This window comes from Hemibagrus wyckioides, linkage group LG05, assembly GCF_019097595.1.
Source record: "Hemibagrus wyckioides isolate EC202008001 linkage group LG05, SWU_Hwy_1.0, whole genome shotgun sequence".
Lineage (NCBI taxonomy): Eukaryota > Metazoa > Chordata > Actinopteri > Siluriformes > Bagridae > Hemibagrus > Hemibagrus wyckioides.
This window is the reverse complement of record NC_080714.1, coordinates 6881634-6900154: the sequence shown is the minus strand read 5'-3', so window position 1 is coordinate 6900154 and position 18521 is coordinate 6881634. Positions and strand designations below refer to the sequence as shown.

General features: G+C 42.0%; 3 protein-coding genes across 5 annotated transcripts; 1 reads left to right on the top strand and 2 right to left on the bottom strand.

The window, feature by feature from the left end:
• Positions 1-34: 34 nt before the first annotated feature.
• On the bottom strand, positions 35-3769 carry qng1 (Q-nucleotide N-glycosylase 1). The gene is made up of 5 exons (XM_058389997.1): positions 3383-3769; positions 2479-2816; positions 2140-2396; positions 1645-1840; positions 35-346 (listed from the first exon to the last, which is right to left on the bottom strand). Exons 2-5 carry the CDS (start codon positions 2813-2815, stop codon positions 117-119), a joined length of 1020 nt encoding a protein of 339 aa, XP_058245980.1. The 5' UTR covers position 2816; positions 3383-3769; the 3' UTR covers positions 35-116.
• Positions 3770-4980: 1211 nt separating this feature from the next.
• hnrnpk (heterogeneous nuclear ribonucleoprotein K) lies at positions 4981-14568 on the bottom strand. 3 transcript variants are annotated; one of them, XM_058389518.1, is made up of 16 exons: positions 14497-14568; positions 12742-12841; positions 11793-11890; positions 11629-11685; positions 10091-10134; positions 9109-9181; positions 8919-9026; positions 8608-8736; positions 8213-8520; positions 8073-8126; positions 7867-7909; positions 7521-7536; positions 7217-7249; positions 7066-7133; positions 6787-6956; positions 4981-6005 (listed from the first exon to the last, which is right to left on the bottom strand). In XM_058389518.1, the coding sequence occupies exons 2-16, from the start codon at positions 12797-12799 to the stop codon at positions 5975-5977; spliced, it is 1290 nt and encodes a 429-aa protein (XP_058245501.1). In that variant the 5' UTR covers positions 12800-12841; positions 14497-14568; the 3' UTR covers positions 4981-5974. The 3 variants fall into 3 exon arrangements, with proteins under 3 accessions (XP_058245501.1, XP_058245500.1, XP_058245503.1); XM_058389517.1 differs by having other exon boundaries at positions 8919-9032; positions 14497-14565; XM_058389520.1 differs by lacking the exon at positions 10091-10134 and having other exon boundaries at positions 8919-9032; positions 14424-14516.
• Positions 14569-14718: 150 nt separating this feature from the next.
• Positions 14719-18469, top strand: rmi1 (RMI1, RecQ mediated genome instability 1, homolog (S. cerevisiae)). Its single transcript, XM_058389516.1, has 2 exons — positions 14719-14866; positions 16155-18469. The coding sequence occupies exon 2, from the start codon at positions 16183-16185 to the stop codon at positions 18127-18129; it is 1947 nt and encodes a 648-aa protein (XP_058245499.1). The 5' UTR covers positions 14719-14866; positions 16155-16182; the 3' UTR covers positions 18130-18469.
• Positions 18470-18521: the final 52 nt, after the last annotated feature.

Sequence of the window (18521 nt, the reverse complement as noted above, 5' to 3'; positions counted from 1 at the left end):
CACACACACACACACACACACACGGACACAGAAGTCCTTTCATTTACCTCAGTTTTATTCAAACAAATACATGCAAAGGCTTACGGGCAAATAAATGAAAGCATTCTGTACACATTTCAGTAATATACACAACGTGTGTGGTGTATGGGAATGTGGGCCATCTCTTCATGGTGTTGTTTTGCATAAGGCCACAGATAAAAGTCGATGAGAGCTGAGTTTATGGCACAGCTCTTCCCATCTCTCTCCCTCACAAGTTTCCACAGGTGATTCTTAATCTTCTCCACGCACCAGATAGAACAGCCACGGATTTCCACTTCTCTCCTCTCACCTGAGCTTAACAACTCACCTGGAATCAGAAAACAGTGACGTTTCTACTCTGAAGTACCGGACGTTCAAAAGCTCAACAAGAATGATTTCTTGTCAAATTTTGTGAAAAGACAACACAAACATTATTTCGACACACCTCTAATCCAGTCACAAACGCTAGTACGCAACAAACATTTAGAAAGCAGACTTAAATTCAAGACCAGGCTCAAGTCCTTCAGCTGTACCAGTGTCATTCAATGTCACAGTAATGAGAGATTACCGTGTGATTACTGACAAGAACGATAGTGTTGATGGTGGTATTAGCTTCAAAAGTTCAAGATTTGGAAACCAGCTGAACGGAATTGCGAGTAAACAGTGTCAAGTAAAAACAGACCCAGATAGTTCAAACTCTGAAGTTATTTAGAGGACACTGAAGATCACATGTTTATTCTAAAGATTAATACACTATATTGGCACTATATATAAAGGTTTTGGGACACCCCTCCAAATCACTGAATTCAGGTGTTGTTTTTCAGGGGTTGGGCTCGGCCCCTTAGTTCTAGTGAAAGGAACTCTTAATGTTTCAGCATACCAAAACATTCTGGACAAGTGCATGTTTCCAACATTGTGGGAACAGTTTGGGGATGACCCCTTCCTCTTCCAACATGACTGTGAGTCAGGCCTTCTCGTCCAACACCAGGGTCTGACCTCACAAATGCACTTCTAGTGGAATGGTCAAAAATTCCCATAAACACACTCCTAAACCTTGTGGAAAGCCTCCCCAGAAGAGTTGAAACTGTTATAGCTGCAAAGGGCGGGTCAACTCCGTATTACATTTATGTGCATGTAAAGGCAGAAGTCCCAGTTTTGGCCTAGCTCACAATCTCCGCTCTAATTCATCCCAAAGATGTTCTATCAGGTTGAGGTCAGTCAAGTTCCTCCACACCAAACTCGCTCATCCATGTCTTTATGGACCTTGCCATGTGCCATTGGTGTGCAGTCATGTTGGAACAGGAAGGGGTCATCCCCAAACTGTTCCCACAAAGTTGGGAGCATGGAATTGTCCAAAATGTCTTGGTATGCTGAAGAGTTCCTGTCACTGGAACTAAGGGGCTGAGCCCAACACCTGAATTCAATGATTTAGATGGGTGTCCCAAAACTTTTGGCAATATAGCATATGCTCAGGGTGAATTTTTTCCTTTAACTCATAGGTGCAATAAGACTATCACAGACTATGGTAACAGGGCTCAAGGATGGTGAGCACCCTTTACATGTCCATTTCAGTTTTTCTAAGTAAGTTCTGGGTCATGGTAAGTACACAGCCCAACCCACTCTTACCCTTTTTTAATGCTTCCATGAGAGCATCTGAGTAGCGTAGTGCGCCCAGGTAGACGAGGGCCTGTGGCACTCTGTAGTCAGCAAACATGGTCAGGTAGTCAAAGTTGCGTATGTTCCCTTCACCTCTGGCCTCCATGATCCCCCAGAAATCTGCCACAAGGATCTGAGCCCTCTTATAGAAGCAAATCCTCTTGCCCTGGTTTATCAACATGACATTCATTTGGTGACCAGCTAATTACATAAGTAACCATAAACAAAGACAGTTATATGAAAATAATCATCAGCAGGGTGGTGTGATGTGGTCCCCTGTGAAGTGGCGTTATCATTACCACCCCAAAGTTGATTTTTTTTCAATAACAGTCTCAAAGTGTCTAATTCTTCATATCTGTTTACAGTCATTCCTTCCCCTTGTAAGATAACGAGACACAAAAACGTAGCTTGTCATATTAGTAAGAAAGCATGACGTGGAAAGACAGTCATACTACGCCTGTATACCTCAAATGTGGCTTCGTCCCGGTAGGACGGTATGTTATCCACAATGTACCGCATCATTTTCTCAGCATCATTCTCCACGTGGCTTATAAAGCTCCGGAAAGATCCGCCATGCTGCATGAGCACACGGCCTGCCTCGGTGAGGGCCTGGTGACGCTCCTTCAGCATGGGCATGGGAGTGTCGTTATCTGAGCGAAGGACATGTGCCAGGTCAGCCTCACTCATCTGGGAGAAGTAGGCGGGGTCAGTTATAGGCACACCTATGAGGAAAGAAAACCACCAGGTCAAAGACTTTCCAGATGCACAAATAAGCTTTGGAATACCTCCCATAGCACCATTTACCCTCGTCCATAGCCCTGGTGACAGCTGCACACAGAGACATGTAGCCACGATATGTGGTTCCTCTATGATTCACTTCACACTCTTGGTCCTCTCTATCAGGCCAGAAGGAGAAGTTCATAGTGTCTGTCACAAGCACCCAGTTAATGGCGTCATCCATGTCCCGAGAGGGAGCAAGATGGTTCATTAACTTCCAGGTACTGGGTGAGAACGCTTCGCTGTCTCTCAGCGTGTAGAGCATCTCTGCCATCTTCTTAACACCATCCTCGTCCACAAATACATCCCGGCTCCTCTCCGCCACATACTGGCCGGATTCCCGAGGCATCAATGGCTGCTCCATTCTGGGACAAAATGATGATCATATTCATAATTAGGAATCAGATGCATACGAAAACTAGCGTGTTAGTTTGTTAGTATTTGTAATTGCAAAGGTGGCATGATGGCACATTGGTTCCAACCTGAACTGGGGTTTCCTCCGACTTCCCTAAAAAAAAATTGGCCTACTCCTACTGCCTTCAGGTGGGAATAAACATGCGAGTGAGCGTGTGTGTGTTGTGTGTAGTGTCCGGTGATGGGTCAGTGTCCCAGTCATACTGTATTCCTGGGATATGTGCCACTCTGACCAGGATAAAATCATTATTGAAGATGTAAATCAATGTATTCAGAATGTATACCATCTTAGACTAAGCAAGCAACAGTGTCACTAGCAAGGTCAGATTTGGAGCAAAAGCTTGATTTATATTTAGTTAAGCCATGTGCAAGCTGAGGTGATGAATTTATGATGATTCTGCTTCCTGTGCTCTACAAATCACTGCGCTCTACACATCACTCATTCATTCATAATAGAGCACAATAATAATAATAACACGACTGGTTACATTATAAACCATTTTAAAAGCATACACACCAGAAATAAACTCAAAGCGACAGGAGGTGCATCCAAAAAGTAAAAAAAAAAAGGAAATATGTAAAGAAGTTTAGAGTCGAAGCACTGCAGAAAAACACCGTACACTTCCGCACTAAATAATAGTGCACACACACCGCACGTGCCACTGGGGTGTGTGTTTTATACTGGTGTACTACTTAGTCCGGTAGTATGCAGATTTGGTCGCTGGCCAGAAGTCCAAAGTGCGTCCATTCACAAACATCTTCTCTTCTTCTCACTCAGAGGCTGAACAGGAGAAACAGCGCGACCTAGTGTAACGGAGTTTGGTCTGAATGTGATTTCACATGCAGCGGATTGATTTAAAGGTGAGATATACTTGTTACAAATAACCTGGAAGATACATTATATTTTGCCAAAAGTTTTGGGACACCCCTCCAAATCATTGAATTCAGGTGTTGGACTTGGCCCCTTAGACAATTGCATGCTCCCAAACTTTGTGGGAACAGTTTGGGGATGACCCCTTCCGCACATCAGCGCACAAAGCAAGGTCCATAAAGGCATGGATGGTCGAGTTTGGTGTGGAGGAACTTCACAGAGTCCTGACCTCAACCTGACAGAACACCTTTGGGATGAATTAGAGCGGAGACTGCGAGCCAGACCAAAACTGGGATGTTTGCCTTTACATGCACAGGAATATATAACAGCTTCAAATCTTCTGGGAAGGCTTTCCACAAGGTTTAGGAGTGTGTTTATGGGAGTTTTTGTCCATTCCACTAGAAGTGCATTTGTGAGGTCAGTCACTGATGTTGGATGTGAAGGCCTGGCTCACAGTCTCCGCTCTAATTCATCCCAAAGGTGTTCTATCAGGTTGAGGTCAGGACTCTCTGAAGTTCCTCCACACCAAACTCGCTCATCCATGCCTTTATGGCCCTTTCTTTGTGCACTGGTGTGCAGTCATGTTGGAACAGGAAGGGGTCATCCCCAAACTGTTCCCGCAAAGTTGGGAGCATGAAATTGTCCAAAATGTCTTGGTATGCTGAAGCATTAAGAGTTCCTTTCACTGGAACTAAGGGGTCAAACCCAACCACTGAATTCAATCATTTGGAGGGGTGTCCCAAAACATTTGGCAATATAGTGTATATAGAGATTTATAGATTCTGTGAGATATGTCTATATCTATATATATTTTCAAACAATGATCTACTTAATCATTAACATTTTAAGACTATTATTAATCATAAAATATTACATTTCATATGCATGTCAATATGTATTTTCTTTAAATGCAATAGTTTTTTTTTTTAAAGTTATAAATCAGTGCTATTTTGTTATGCACTTTGATTATTAAAATCCTTAAGTACATAGACATCAAATAAAGTCAGTTTTGTTTTAATGCAACATTAATGCATTTACTGGGAAACCTGTACATTAAATCATTATTATTTTTCCTCAAATTATAGAGGATGCAAATTAAAACTGAGTACCGGGGTCTCCTAGGATTTGTTTACATATTCTATAAAATTAAAGGAATTGGGATTCGTCTTGTAACTATAAAACTGGAGTGAATTATTAGCTGAGCAGTCATTACAGCTACTGTACTTATCAAATAACACCACCAATTTCATTAAAAAAAAAAACTGGCATATTTTATTGTCGACAAATGACGATCTACAAATGTATCAGGGTGAGGAACATCAGACAATTAGAGTAAGAAAAAGAACCAAAAACAGAGGAGAGGGAGAAAAACCCCAATTTAACTGTTCTGTCCCGACACAAAACACAATCCAAAGCAGAACAACTTCACACCCACATTTTCCATTTAAAAATAAAAGGAAAAAGGAAAAAGTGGGCCCCATGTCAGAGTGGCAGACCTATGAAAAAATTCCAGAGGTAGAGCAAATTGGATAAGTACTAGGTTTTAAAACCCAGCAAAAACTGGGGAGAGAAAACTGATACACAACCCACAATATTAAGCTTAGTTTCTCCAGAGGTCACAGCGGCCTGTGGACAAGCTTCTGTGATGCCTGGATCAGGAGACAGCTAAACACCGACAGAACAGGTACAGGATTTTCAGACTTATATATCAATTCTTCTTTTTCCATAGAAATGAATGGATATTTACACACCATGTTCTCCATACAGCCACAAGGTTTTTTTTTCCCCTTTCACCTTTGCAGGAGATGAAAGTAAACAGATATTAAAAATCTTACAATTAAAAAGAAAAAACAAACGTGTGTACACATTCAGGACTGATTTGGGATGGCCGGTTGAGGAAAAAAGAAAAAGCAATACAAAACCCAACAGCATAATGGCAGGCTTTTATGTGAAGCGCTGCAAGCATGATGCTTTAAATTGAAACTGAAAATAAAAACCAACTTTAAAAAAAAATAAAAATAAAATAAAAAATAATAAATGCCAAGCCAAATATGAATTCAATCCTAGATAACAGGAGGATATTCCAAATCGATTCATCCGCTGAAGCCGAAAGCTCAACCAAAGATCTTCCCTCGCACAAAATCTAAGCTGCAGCAGAATAAATGGTGGTGGAGGGATGCAGGGTTTCACACGTGGAGTGGTGCTGTAGGTCCTGAGAGAGGCGGAGGACGAGTTGGGTTAGTCATGGCGTCCCAGGATGTGAAGCGCACTGCGGGAAACAGGAGAACAGAGAGTGGGTAAGTAGTGACTAATATACTGGCTTCTAAACTCAAACATGTTTGCATGTAAGCAAAATCCCCTTGTGCACATGATTGGAAATTCCCTCATGTGAGTTCATGCAATTCTTTCTCTAAAGTCTTCCTGGGTTTGGGAATGAAGGATTTTCGATATAAAAATCAGCCTGAATCCACTTACACCGATCAGCCATAACATTATGACCGTGCCGTGAATAAGCATATATTAGGCAGCAAGTGAACATTTTCGCCTCAAAGTTGGTGTTAGAAGCAGGAAAAATGGGCAAGTGTAAGGATTTGACAAGAGCCAAATTGTGATGGCTAGACCACTGGATCAGAGCATGTCCAAAACTGCAGCCCTTGTGGGGTGTTCCTGGTCTGCAGTGGTCAAAATCTATCAAAAGTGGTCCAAGGAAGGAACAGTGGTGAACTGGTGACAGGGTCATGGGAAGGCTCGTTGATGCACGTGGGGAGTGAAGGCTGGCCCGTGTGATCCGATCCAATACACAAGCTACTGTTGCTCAAATTGCTGAAGAAGTTAATGCTGGTTCTGATAGAAAGCTGTCAGAATACACAGTGCATGATGGGTCAGGGCTGTTTTGGCAGCAAATTATGCAGATGGTCATAATGTTGTCTGGTCGGTGTATATAGATTATTAATAAAGATATTTCCATTTTGTTGTATTGTAAAAACTGCACATATTTAGAGAAGAGGAGAACAAAAAAAAGTAAAAACCACCATGCAGATAAGACTTGCCTGTTCTGTAGCAGGTACTGTGCATTCTGAATCTGATCCTGTGTGCCAGCGATGGTGATGATACGATCTTCAGAGCCCTGGAGTGGGTCGTCGATTTTGATCGACGCTCCAGATTCACGTCGGATCTGCTTAATCCTCTGGCCTCCTTTTCCAATGATGGATCCAGCCAACTAGAAGGGGGAACATGGATGATTTGGATCAGTGTTTATACATGTGCCTCGAATAAGGGCCTGTACTGTGATGGAATGTGTACAAAGTCATCAGTGTGTAAATACGCACATCTTTGGGAATTGTCACTTGTGTGGTGATGACGGGACCTCCCATGTCACTGTAGCTACCTCTTCCACCTGAGGAAGACACACAGAAGAAATGAGCCGTTTATAACAGGTTAGACGTACATGCTTATCTTACTAGTTGTTAGAATGCTTACCAGAATGATAGCTATCCCAGGAGGAGTTGTTGTCTAATGTCAACAGAGAGAGAGAGAGAGAAAGGGGTAAGCAGGTCATAAAGGCATATGTTTGCTGCAAACGTGTAAAACAATCATTTGTAGATTTACAAAATCCACAACAGAACAAAACTAAATTGTGTTGAATTACATTGCAAGGACATCACATCACAAGTCCTACCTTATATAAACCATATGAGTATTTGTTATTTTTTGTGCATTGTGTAGTGGAAAAAGCTCTCAAGTGGCCAGTAAAATAACAGAATGTTATCAGATGGATACCTACCGTAGCCACCATCATTCTGAAAACACAAAGAGGAAAAAAATATATTGTGAGAGTTTTAAAAACACACCATTGCATCCAACTAACAAATGCCTTCTTCAGCTGTTTCAGTCTGTTCCCTGTCTCTATGGCAACTAGCAAATCTGTTGCCAAGTAACAACTTGGGTCCTGCTTTTTGTCCCAATCCAACCATCTGTCCAGTAAAGACTACAAGAACACATTTGCTATGAAAACCATCCTTCTACTTTAGTGTAATGGCATTATAACTCTGGAAAAACCAAATGTCTTGTTGCTAATATACAGGTTTTAGATCTTTTTGTCCATCATATGCAGAAAACAAAGCTCTCACCATACTGCCATAGCGATCTCCAGGTCTTCCTCTCCTGTCCCCACTAAAGATGGGAGGGAAAAAAAAATTGAAGGACATAAAAGTGTATATTTGGGTATTAATTGCTAGTGATGTTCTGGGTGCATCAAGAGATACTGGGGTGCTGGTGCAGAAAGCTTGAGAAACCTTTCTCCAGACACCACTGCACCAAAAGCAGAACTACTTACTGCCGTCTGTCGTCTGAGTGACTGCGGTGGGAGCTGTAGGAATACTGGTCATCGCTACAAACACACATGGCAGTAACATAAGATAATGATGGCAAATTGGTGATGGCATTAGTGCATCGTAGACGGTTTTGTCTGCTCACCCTCTGCGGTGGTGGGGCGGTCCCATTGGCATATTGCGTGGGGGTCGCCCTCCCCCTCTGCCTCCTCTCTGAGGTGGAGGAGGTCCTCGGCGTGGACTCATGTCATCGTAGTCTCTCCCTCTTGGGGGCATGTGGTGAGCCCGGGGGCCGGAGCGAGGGGGCATGCGATCAAATCCACGGTCCCGCGAGGGGAACCCTCCCATTGGCCGGCGTCCACGTTCTTCATACATCACGCTGTAGCCACCGTAGTCGTACGTTTCATCGTAAAAGTTTGGATCGTATGGCTGTGCGCGGCCTTTAATGGGGGCCTATATATAAATAAAGTAACAAATTTATTACAAAAAAAAATATAAAGGATTTCCTCCATGTTATAATTGAGCACATAACTGTTTTACCTCAGCAATGAGCTCCAGCATGGTTTTAATACACTGCACAACCCTGTCTGCTTTACCACCAACCAGCACCACACGGTCAGTGGACTGAGGGCAGCACTCCTGGAAAAGCTTGATGGTAGTCTGGGTGCTCTGGAATAATACAACACAACATGCCAAAGAAGTGAGAAGAAAGGAAAAAAAAAAAATCATTACTCTGGGAACTCCAGGGTATAGAATACAAGACAAATGCACAGACTTGATGTTCCTTTCTTGCAAGACTTTCCTTTAAGGAAGCTTTATAGTCTGCAAGAGATTTTCACGGTGATCCTCACCTCACGCAGCTCTTTGATTTTGGCCCCCTTCACACCGATGATGCTGCCTGCTAAACTCTGATGGATCAGCAGCCGCAACTCGCAATCGAAGTCCACCCCTTTGTGATGCTGATACTAACCAGAAGAATAAAGTCAATTCAACATTGAGATGGCGTTCATCCAAATAAGCCACAAAAACAGGCTTCTTTACCTCCTCTAGAGTAGGGATGATCTTCAACAGGATATCAGCCACAGTAGGGATGTCTGCGTTGATGCTCAGGATCCTTTGAGGTGTGCCATCACACAGGAAGACATGAGAAGGAAAATGACTATTAGGCATGTGGTGAGTAATCATGGGTCATTGCACTCAGTGTGCCCGCTGTGCTGTGTATTAATGATATTGTTATGCACTCCCTCATGCACAGAAAAGGAGTGATGAGCCACAGAGAAAGAAGAAAGCAAAAAATAAAGAAAAAACAGTGAGGATCCTTCCGGTCCCTGAAAAAGCAGGGTGGAGGAGAAGAGGTGTGCACTGTATGATAAAGCTTTAGCACATAAAAAACAGGAAACTGAGTGGAAGAAGAGGGACAGAGAGAAGAATCTAATGCAAGTGTAATGAGTAAATGAAGCAAGAAGCCCTTTAGTGTTACAGGAATGAGAGACAGGATTGGAAATAAACAGAGAGAACGATGAGGGGATGCATGGCATGGCTCACTGGCAATTTTTTTTTTTTAATAGGGCTTTTCAACTAAGCCAAACATCATATCACAAATACAAAGAAGAGAGAAGTAATTAATGTATTTTGTACTGCTCCATCACCCTTACATAATAAATCTCATTGTTGCATTAGGAATAATTGTTAACTTGTGTTAATAGTATGCTCTGCAAATCACTGATTCTCTAACAGGTCAAATGAAGCACTTGCCTTATACAATTTCTGGTCTTTTTGATTAAGGACGGAAAGAAAAAGGGGTCAGAGTCATTAAACGACTGAGATGACAGTACAGGCACTTTGCATAACATTATGGCACTTAAGACTGACAGTCATGACATCACTGTAACCATATTTATGAGAGGAGGATTATGGCAGTAGGGAGTTATCTGGTACATGAAGGACATCATTAACAGTACTGATATAGTCAGTAACAGTGTGGATAGTATTTGGAGGTTGGAGTATCTTGAGTGGCACGTACCGCTCGGGCCCACTGCTGTCTGGGACTGACACAGTGGCATTGTACTGCAGGGGCGGGGCCAAGCACCCAGAGCAATCAAGTAAGGCACCCAAAAGGAATGGGCGCGATTATGGGCAGGGCCAACCAGGGAGTCAGGAGGTCAGGCAGCAACGCAGGTGGGCGGGACATGTCGATCCAGAATATTGGAATTGGCCAAAAAATAAACAACAAATACAAAAACAAGGAAAAAGGGGGAGAGGGAGTGGAAGAGGAGTACAATTTTTAATTGTAAAAAAATGTCAGTGTGATTTCATATTCTGATATTGCTGGAGGAAAATGGAGGACAGGACAAGAAGAGAGCAATGAATATGTATTTTTGGCCTGTATAAATTACTTTCAATAATTAGTAATTAGCTTGCTGTAATTAAAAGTGTATATTTCACATGAAAACATCAAATGAACATAAATACAACAGTCTAACAATCTTCCCCGGTACATCAAAAACTAAAACTCAAATACAAAGATTATCTTTACAATTATTGACCAGGGAAACAAAGCAATTTTTTAAAAAGAAAAACCATTAAGCCAGTTTTACACTGTATGATATTCGGCCCGATTTTGCTTCCACATGCTCCACTGCACTTATCTGGGATGTTTGTTTGGAATAGAGACTGGTGGTATGAGGAGGATCAAAATGTGATCCATGCTCAATGGCGTTCAACTTAATGCAGCTGTATTTACCAACAGAATACAGCTGATGGAAAAGTTGCGCGTGACTGATGCTACGACATTTGTCTAAAGTCCTCCAATTGGAGGAAGGAATATGATGACGACACTCATGGGACTGCTACAAAGCCAGGAGTGGAAATGGGCAAAAAGTAAACAAACCGAAAGGGTAGTTTGGTAAATTGCAGCAGCAGATGGAAAGTCTCTGCAATGCCTCAGAGAAAAAAGGGAGGCGATATGGAATGAATTACGTGTCTCGCTAACCGATTAGCATGCAAGCACTTTGTGCATAGAGATTATTTACCATCACGTGAATCCATTTTCCGGCTGAAGAGCTACAAACCTGTACCTGGCAGAATTTCGTCTGACATGTTATTATACACTGCTACGAAATTCTTATGGAGACCATCTTGTACGGCGTGACAAGTAATAATTGTGAAAAGCTGCTGAAAATTCAGTGTAAAACTGGCTTTAGGAATAATCAAGACTAATCTCAAGCCACCCTGTTTGTAGTATGCTTGATTACCTTGAACAAGAATGAACCTGCTTCCCTGCACTGACAAAAGAACAGACAATAGCTCTTCAAATTTCATTATCAACGTGTCATGAGTCAACAGGTTGTCTGGTCTTTCAACAGTAAAGAGAAACAAGCGTTTGTGGTGATCACGCAGCATCTACAAGTGGTGGCTAAAGACTAGATTAGAAAAAAAGTATTGCTTTAACATTTAACCAAAAAAAAAAAAAAAAGAGAGTGTGTTCTGCCTACCACAGATTTCTATGCATGTGTGATTGTGAACATGCATGGGTGAAAGACTTAAAAGTTGTTTACTCACATCAGTGCGCAGAGCTTTAATGTTCTTTCCCCCCTTTCCAATCACAGCTCCAGCATTCTGAAATTGGGGATAAGAGACATGCAGTTATCCAAAAACCCCAGAGCTGTGAAAGAATCAGATCAGTTAAGTGACATCCTGTCGTATTCCTGTGTACGAGTGCTCACTTTGCTTTGTAACAACACACGCAGTTCCACCATGTCATCAGATTTTCGTGAGCGTTTGTATGATGGCTTGTCATCAGTGTCCTGTGCAGGGCGCTTACCTGAAATACATAAAAACACAACGACAGCACATGCCGATCTTTAATGCTTGTGAACTCCCTTTTTAGGCACCTAAAATTGTAACACCTGCAAACTAAAATTTGTTAAGGTCAAACAAGTTAAAATTTCTTGTTTACAAAGTAACTGCTTTCTAAACATTGACAACTGTTACCTTTTTTATTTTGTATATAATCTTGGCCAATTCTTAACCACCAGTCGGCCCACTCCTGTCAGGCAACAGGTTCCAGTCCAGAAGAGTCTTTCTAGTCAAACTACAGTTCAGACTCTGAGGAAAGTGCTATGGGCCCCCTTCTGCAATATGAGCTCACAGCCTCCCATTACTGGCTAATGACACCCCTCCCACCCTGCCTGGGAGCAGGGAGAGAGCATGGGCTATTCTGCTCTCTTGGACTCCGAGCATGGCAGTATTTACCAATTAAAGCTTAACTTTTAACGATTAGTTCTTGCCTACATGGCTGTGCTGTGTTTCAGAGGCACTTCACATTATACCACTTAGACCAACTAGTCTGAACATTCAAAATAAAGCTATGTAATCACTTTACTTATCAGAGCAGAGAAGTTACAAAAAATGAAAATCTATAGAAATAGTACCCTTTTTAAGCTAATGTCTTTAGGCCTTTAGTTAAATATTGCCAAACGCATGAGAATACACCACAACAAAAACCCACTACAGACATCACACTGGTTTGTGTTTAGAAATCTAATATAACGGAACTGCTGAAATCCGACCATCCAAGCAGTCCTCGGCTTGGATGGGTCTGCACGTGACCAGTGGCCTACCAGTTTCCTAGCAAGTTGATGTAAAGGACCTCATGAAGCACAAAGATCTTACCATTGCTCTCTGTGCTGCTGAAAGTCTCCTCTTCTTGTGGGTCATTTTCTGTGTCCATTATTTATTTGTACTGTCGAGATGCTCGCAGTGCTCAGTAAATCTGGGGGTTAAAAGAATCAACACTTTCTGATACATATCTAAGAAAGATTTTTCCAAGCCAGGTTGGGTGTAAAAATGTTAAATAACTCTCAATGATTTGACGAACATAGCAAAGCTAAACTCTGAGCATCAAACACATAAAAATACATATCATTAATGCACATCATCTTCTTTCGCTCAACGTTCCTCACAAAGAACCCAGACTTGATCTTAGACGTACACTATATTGCCAAAAGTTTTGGGACACCCCCTCCAAATTATTGGATTTCAGGGGTTGTTCTTGGCCTCTTAGTTCCAGTGATAGGAACTCTTTATGCTTCAGCATACCAAGACATTTTGGACAATTTCATACTCCCAAAACTTTGCGGGCACAGTTTGTGGATGACCCCTTCCTGTTCCGACTGTTCCCACAAAGCTAGGAGCATTAAATTGTCCAAAATGTCTTGGTACACTGAAGCGTTAAGAGTTCCTTTCACTGGAACTAAGGGGCCGAGCCCAACCCCTGAATTCAATGGCTTGGAGGAGTGTCCCAAAACTTTTGCCATTATAGCCTATTATTTTAGGCTTAAATCTTCTGTAAAAACTGCAGGCTTCATTTAGGATCCTTGAGCTTTAGAGCAAACCAAGGAAGATAAATGAAGTTTTAATTATTGTAACTGCAACAGATTTGGCTCTGGTTCTGATGAAGCATTTCAACCTAAACAAAAACAAAACAGAAAATCCGAAAAGAAAGTGTTATTCATCAAGCCGACATAACATAGCAACAGGGATTACACAACACTGGCCAATTATTCAACAAGGAAGTAGTGTATTGGGAATACGATCTCAACTATTAGAACACCCCTTGCAAAAAAATATAGCAATATATAACAGTAAAAAATATGTAAAGAAGATATTTGACGCATTTTGTTGTCTTTTTAAACGTAAGTACTGTAGAGTCAGGCTGGAGAGCTCGGCTAATCTCACTCAGGTACATTAAGGAAGATTCACACTCATGCATATTTATGCTAGCTACATTAATAGGAACAAAGAACAACGAAGCGCTAATTGATTCGGCTTTCTTCTACTTCATTTCGCTCTCAGTTGTTAAAGAGGAACACATGAGACACATACAAAATTAAAAGAAGATGGCGCTAGCCAACTAGCTAGTCTTCCTGGCTAATGTTACCTAATTAACAATAGATATAGCTCGAGCTGGCTAGCATGCTAACTTCCGCCTGTTAGGAATGTTGTCGAACCAGAGGGTTTAGCCTCGCGCGTTGGTTTATTTTCTGTCTTACTTTCTGTCTTCTGTCTAAATCTGAACATTTTAGATTATATATATATATATATATATATATATATATATATATATATATATATATATATATATATATATAAAAAAAATGCAAAGTAATTCCCAATAAAAAAGATACACTCGACCTAGCATGCTAGCTAACGTTGCTAGCGAGCGCGCTAGCCGATTAGACCGATAACATTAGCGCGAAGCTTAAAGTCTCGTGCAACAGAAATACACAAAAAATAACTCAAATAAAGTCAAACACGCAATACACATTAAAATAAACATTCAAATAAATCATCACCTCTTACGATATAATATAAAAACAGATGTTTTTCGTTTGTTTTCTACTCACACCAGGAAATACAGCAACCAACCTTAAATATAGCCTCAAGAGTCCTCCTCCCCTAATAAACACCGTACACACGAACATGAAAGGAAACCCGCCTTATAGTAGACAAATGACAGCACAGTCCTCCGAATGAGAAGCGCTTTGATAGGGCGAACACCGAGCTAAATCCCGAAAACTAAATCGTCATTGGACGAATTATCTGTCAATCTTACAAAAAATCCCGCCCATTTTTTTCCAGCAAGGTTAGTAGACCGGGGCTGTATAAAGTGATGTTAATAGCTGCTTGGAGATATCTATGGAAACATGGAAATACTATGGATTAGATTGCGTTTAATAAAACAAACGTAGAGAAATAGACACTGCTGCAACATAACTGCTGAAATTTATCCAGTATTGTGAGTATCTTTATATCTACTCTGAGAAATAGTCAGAATTAGTTTAGCTGGGTATCTAATGCTAATTGCTGCACTGGTGTAAAGGTGTCACTGGATCAGAATAACGTTACTGGTTTAAGTTCATGTTCAGGTACATTTGGACCAAGCATGTGTATATGTACATAATGTAAATATAGACATCAATGCATATATGAAGGGAAATGATAACGACTGAAACATTGCCTAAACTTTATATCTTTTCTGTTCATGTTTTTAGAGACCCATTTTACAAAATGTGGCATCATCATTGGCTGCTGAATGTCAGATCAGATCATTAGCCAGACCAGAATATTATGACTGTTAAGCTGGTTTTACTCTATGATTTTCTAGAAAAACAAAACAAAACAAGGCAACAAAATTGTTCGTGAGTTGGTGGCAATGTTTTCACGATCTTCTTCTTCTTCTTCTTTCGGCTTTTCCCTTTAGGGGTGGCCCACAGCAAATCATCTCTCTCCACCTATCCCTATCTTCTGCCTCAACACTTGTACCCACTAGCTTCATTTCTCATTTATTACATCCATATGCCTCCTCTTTGGCCTTCCTCTTTGCCTCCTACCAATATACTCACTCTCCGTCCTCTGAACATGTCCAAACCATCTTAATCTGGCCTCCCTAACTTTTTCCCCCAATTGTCCAACATGAGCTGTCCCTCTGATGTACTCGTTCCTAATCCTGTCCAACCGTGTCACTCCCAAAGAGAACCTCAACATCTTCAGCTCTGCTACCTCCAGCTCTGACTCCTGTCTCTGTCTCAGTGACACTGTCTCTAAACCATACAGCATGGCCGGTCTCACCACTGTCTTGTACACCTTCCCCTTGATTCTCGCTGATATTTGTCTATCACACAGAACTCCCGACTCCTTTCTCGACCAATTCCAACCTGCCTGCACTTGATTCTTTACGTCTTTCCCACATTCTCCATTACTCTGGACTGTTGACCCCAAGTACTTAAACTCCTGTACCTTCTTCATCTCTTCACCCTGTAATCTTACCGTTCCACTTCCCTCCCTTTCATTCACAATGTTCTCTTGATAAGATGGTTTAATCCTGCTTCGAACAAGGACAGTCAATGAGAAAGTTCTGGCATTGTCAGAATTTTTTTTACATACCCACTAATTCAAGGACAGAATAGCTCACAGTACAGCTCCAAATAATACTGTATAGTCAATAGCAATAAAATATACAAGTGGACAGAAAATCATCTTGTGGATCATTTTGCGATTTATTAACATGTTTCCTGTTTGTTTAGAACAGAGAGCTACATCAGTAAAGAGAGGATGCCAGTGGCAGGTGGTACCCAGGCCACCCAGGCCTGGCTGCGCTCCACATGGCATATCCAGGTGCCCCAGGCATGGCTGGATGCCTGTGTTGAATGGGTAACGGTGGAGGCAGGTGGCGCAGCCTTGCATCAAACCGAGCTCAACCAGCAAGTCCTGGACCAGTGGCTTATCACAGACCTCCGTGGTTTAGCTCATCCTGTCCTCCCTGCTGGCATTTCTGAGGTTGAAAAAATGGAACTAAATGGCTGCTATTGCCTCCAGATGGACTCGCTCCTAGATGTTAGCCAGCCAGCATATTCTCAGCTCCAGCGTCTCCGTGGCTCTGATTGCTCCAATGATGAGGTGACTGCCGTGACACAAGCCACCCAGAGACCCTGGGAGGCAAAGCCAACTCGAATGCTGATGTTGCAGCTCACCGATGGTGTGCAAGACCTGGAGGCCATTGAGTACAGACCTGTTCCAGCTCTCAGCGCCAACTTGCCCCCGGGCACCAAGCTGCAGGTAGTGGGATTGGTGATGGTACGTCTAGGGGTGTTGCTGCTTAAACCAGAGAATGTGAAGGTTCTTGGTGGAGAAGTGGAAGAGATAATGGAGGTGAATTCTCAGAGCAGGGTGATCTGCAGGACCTTAGGGTTGCCTGAGGAAAACCAGCAGCAAGAAGCAGAAGATCAAGAGGTCCAGCAAGTGACAAGAACTGAGGGAACCCTGGACAGCGGATATGAGAGCATTCCAAGCAGCCTGAACTCGCAAATGATCAGCAGGAATGCACCTCGTCAGTTAGAAAACTCTAGCTTAAGCACAATTGAAGCAACACCCATTTCTAGACAGAGTGGGCCAGATGTAGCCGAAATTCCGGATGAGGAGTTTGATAACATTCCGGATGACTTCATGGATTATCCTGAGGACATTGGCAGCATTCCGGAAGACCCTGACAATGGGCAAGATGACTGGGGCAACAATCCAGATGACTTCAATAATGATCCAGAGGACTTCGATGACATTCCAATGGAAGAATTGGATGTTATGATGTCACCTACTGATCCCAAACTCTCTCCCAGCAGTGGACCCGTGGAAAATAGCAGAATACAGCAAGAAGATATTCCAAGTGCAGATTATGAACAAACAGATAGTCAAGTCAACCAACCCCAAGCATCAAATCGTCTTAGTTTACGTTCCAAATCGTCCATCAGTTGGTCAGATTCAATTGAAGTTATTGAAGTTGATGCAGATGACAATCGCTCCTCTTCTCCAGAACCAAAAATAGCCAGATATGAGTCCAGAGCAAAGGTTCCTGACAGCACAAGCAGCAAAAAAACTGACACAACAATCCGCAACCAACACCAAGTATCAAATCAAGCTAGTTTATCATCCAAAACTCCCCTCAGTAAGGCAAATCCGATTGAAGTTATTGACATTGATGCAGATGATGATGATTTCTCCTCCTCAGGATCAAAGATAGCCAGATATGAGCCCAAATCACAGAATCCTGCATTTAACCGTAGCAAAAAAGCTGACACATCAATTCTCAGCTATCTTTGCATTTTGAAGGCTGGTGTATGGCCACCTCATAGTGCTCAAGTAGTGCGGCTGCATGCCTTTATAGTCACTCTGCTGGGAAGCCTGCGCAGCAGTGGAGGGGAATGGAAAATCAAGGCCACCATATCGGATGGGACCGGATACCTGGACGTGGATCTGTCGGACAGTTTGCTGGCGAATCTGATTGGCTTCTCAGCAGCAGAGTCTAAAGTTCTGAGGAAGGATCCAGCAAAGCGTGGTGTAGTGGATGCTGGGATACAGAACTGTCAGAGGGAGCTGGTGGATATGTGCTGTGTGATGACCGTGCAGGTCGATTCGAACGGGACGGGTACGGTGCTGAGAGCTGATCCACTGACGGACAGAGAGTGCTGTGAAATACAGAAGAGGGTGACGGACAGGAGGTCCTAACACATGCTGCTGTTTTTTCCTTTTTTTTTTATCTGTTATCCTAAAAGTTATTGTTGCTATTGAATAAAAGCAGACAGGTGTTAAAAAAATTCCACCTATTCTGATTTTTTTTGCATTCCTTCAGTTTTTTTTATGCATATGAGCAATGTGAATTGTTGTTTTCCAGACCAGAAACAAATCATTTCCGGAACTCGAAAGTGCTAGCTCTAACTCCCAGTCCAGAACGTTCTGATGTATACTTGACACGCCTGTTTTGTTTGTTTGTTTTTCAATGTTTTTTAAAATTTCTACTATAACTTTAAATAAAAAAATAAATGTATAAATCTCACCATCATGTCATACAGTGACTAGATAATGGTTTTACGTTTTTTCCCTCAACTCAGTTTGTAAAG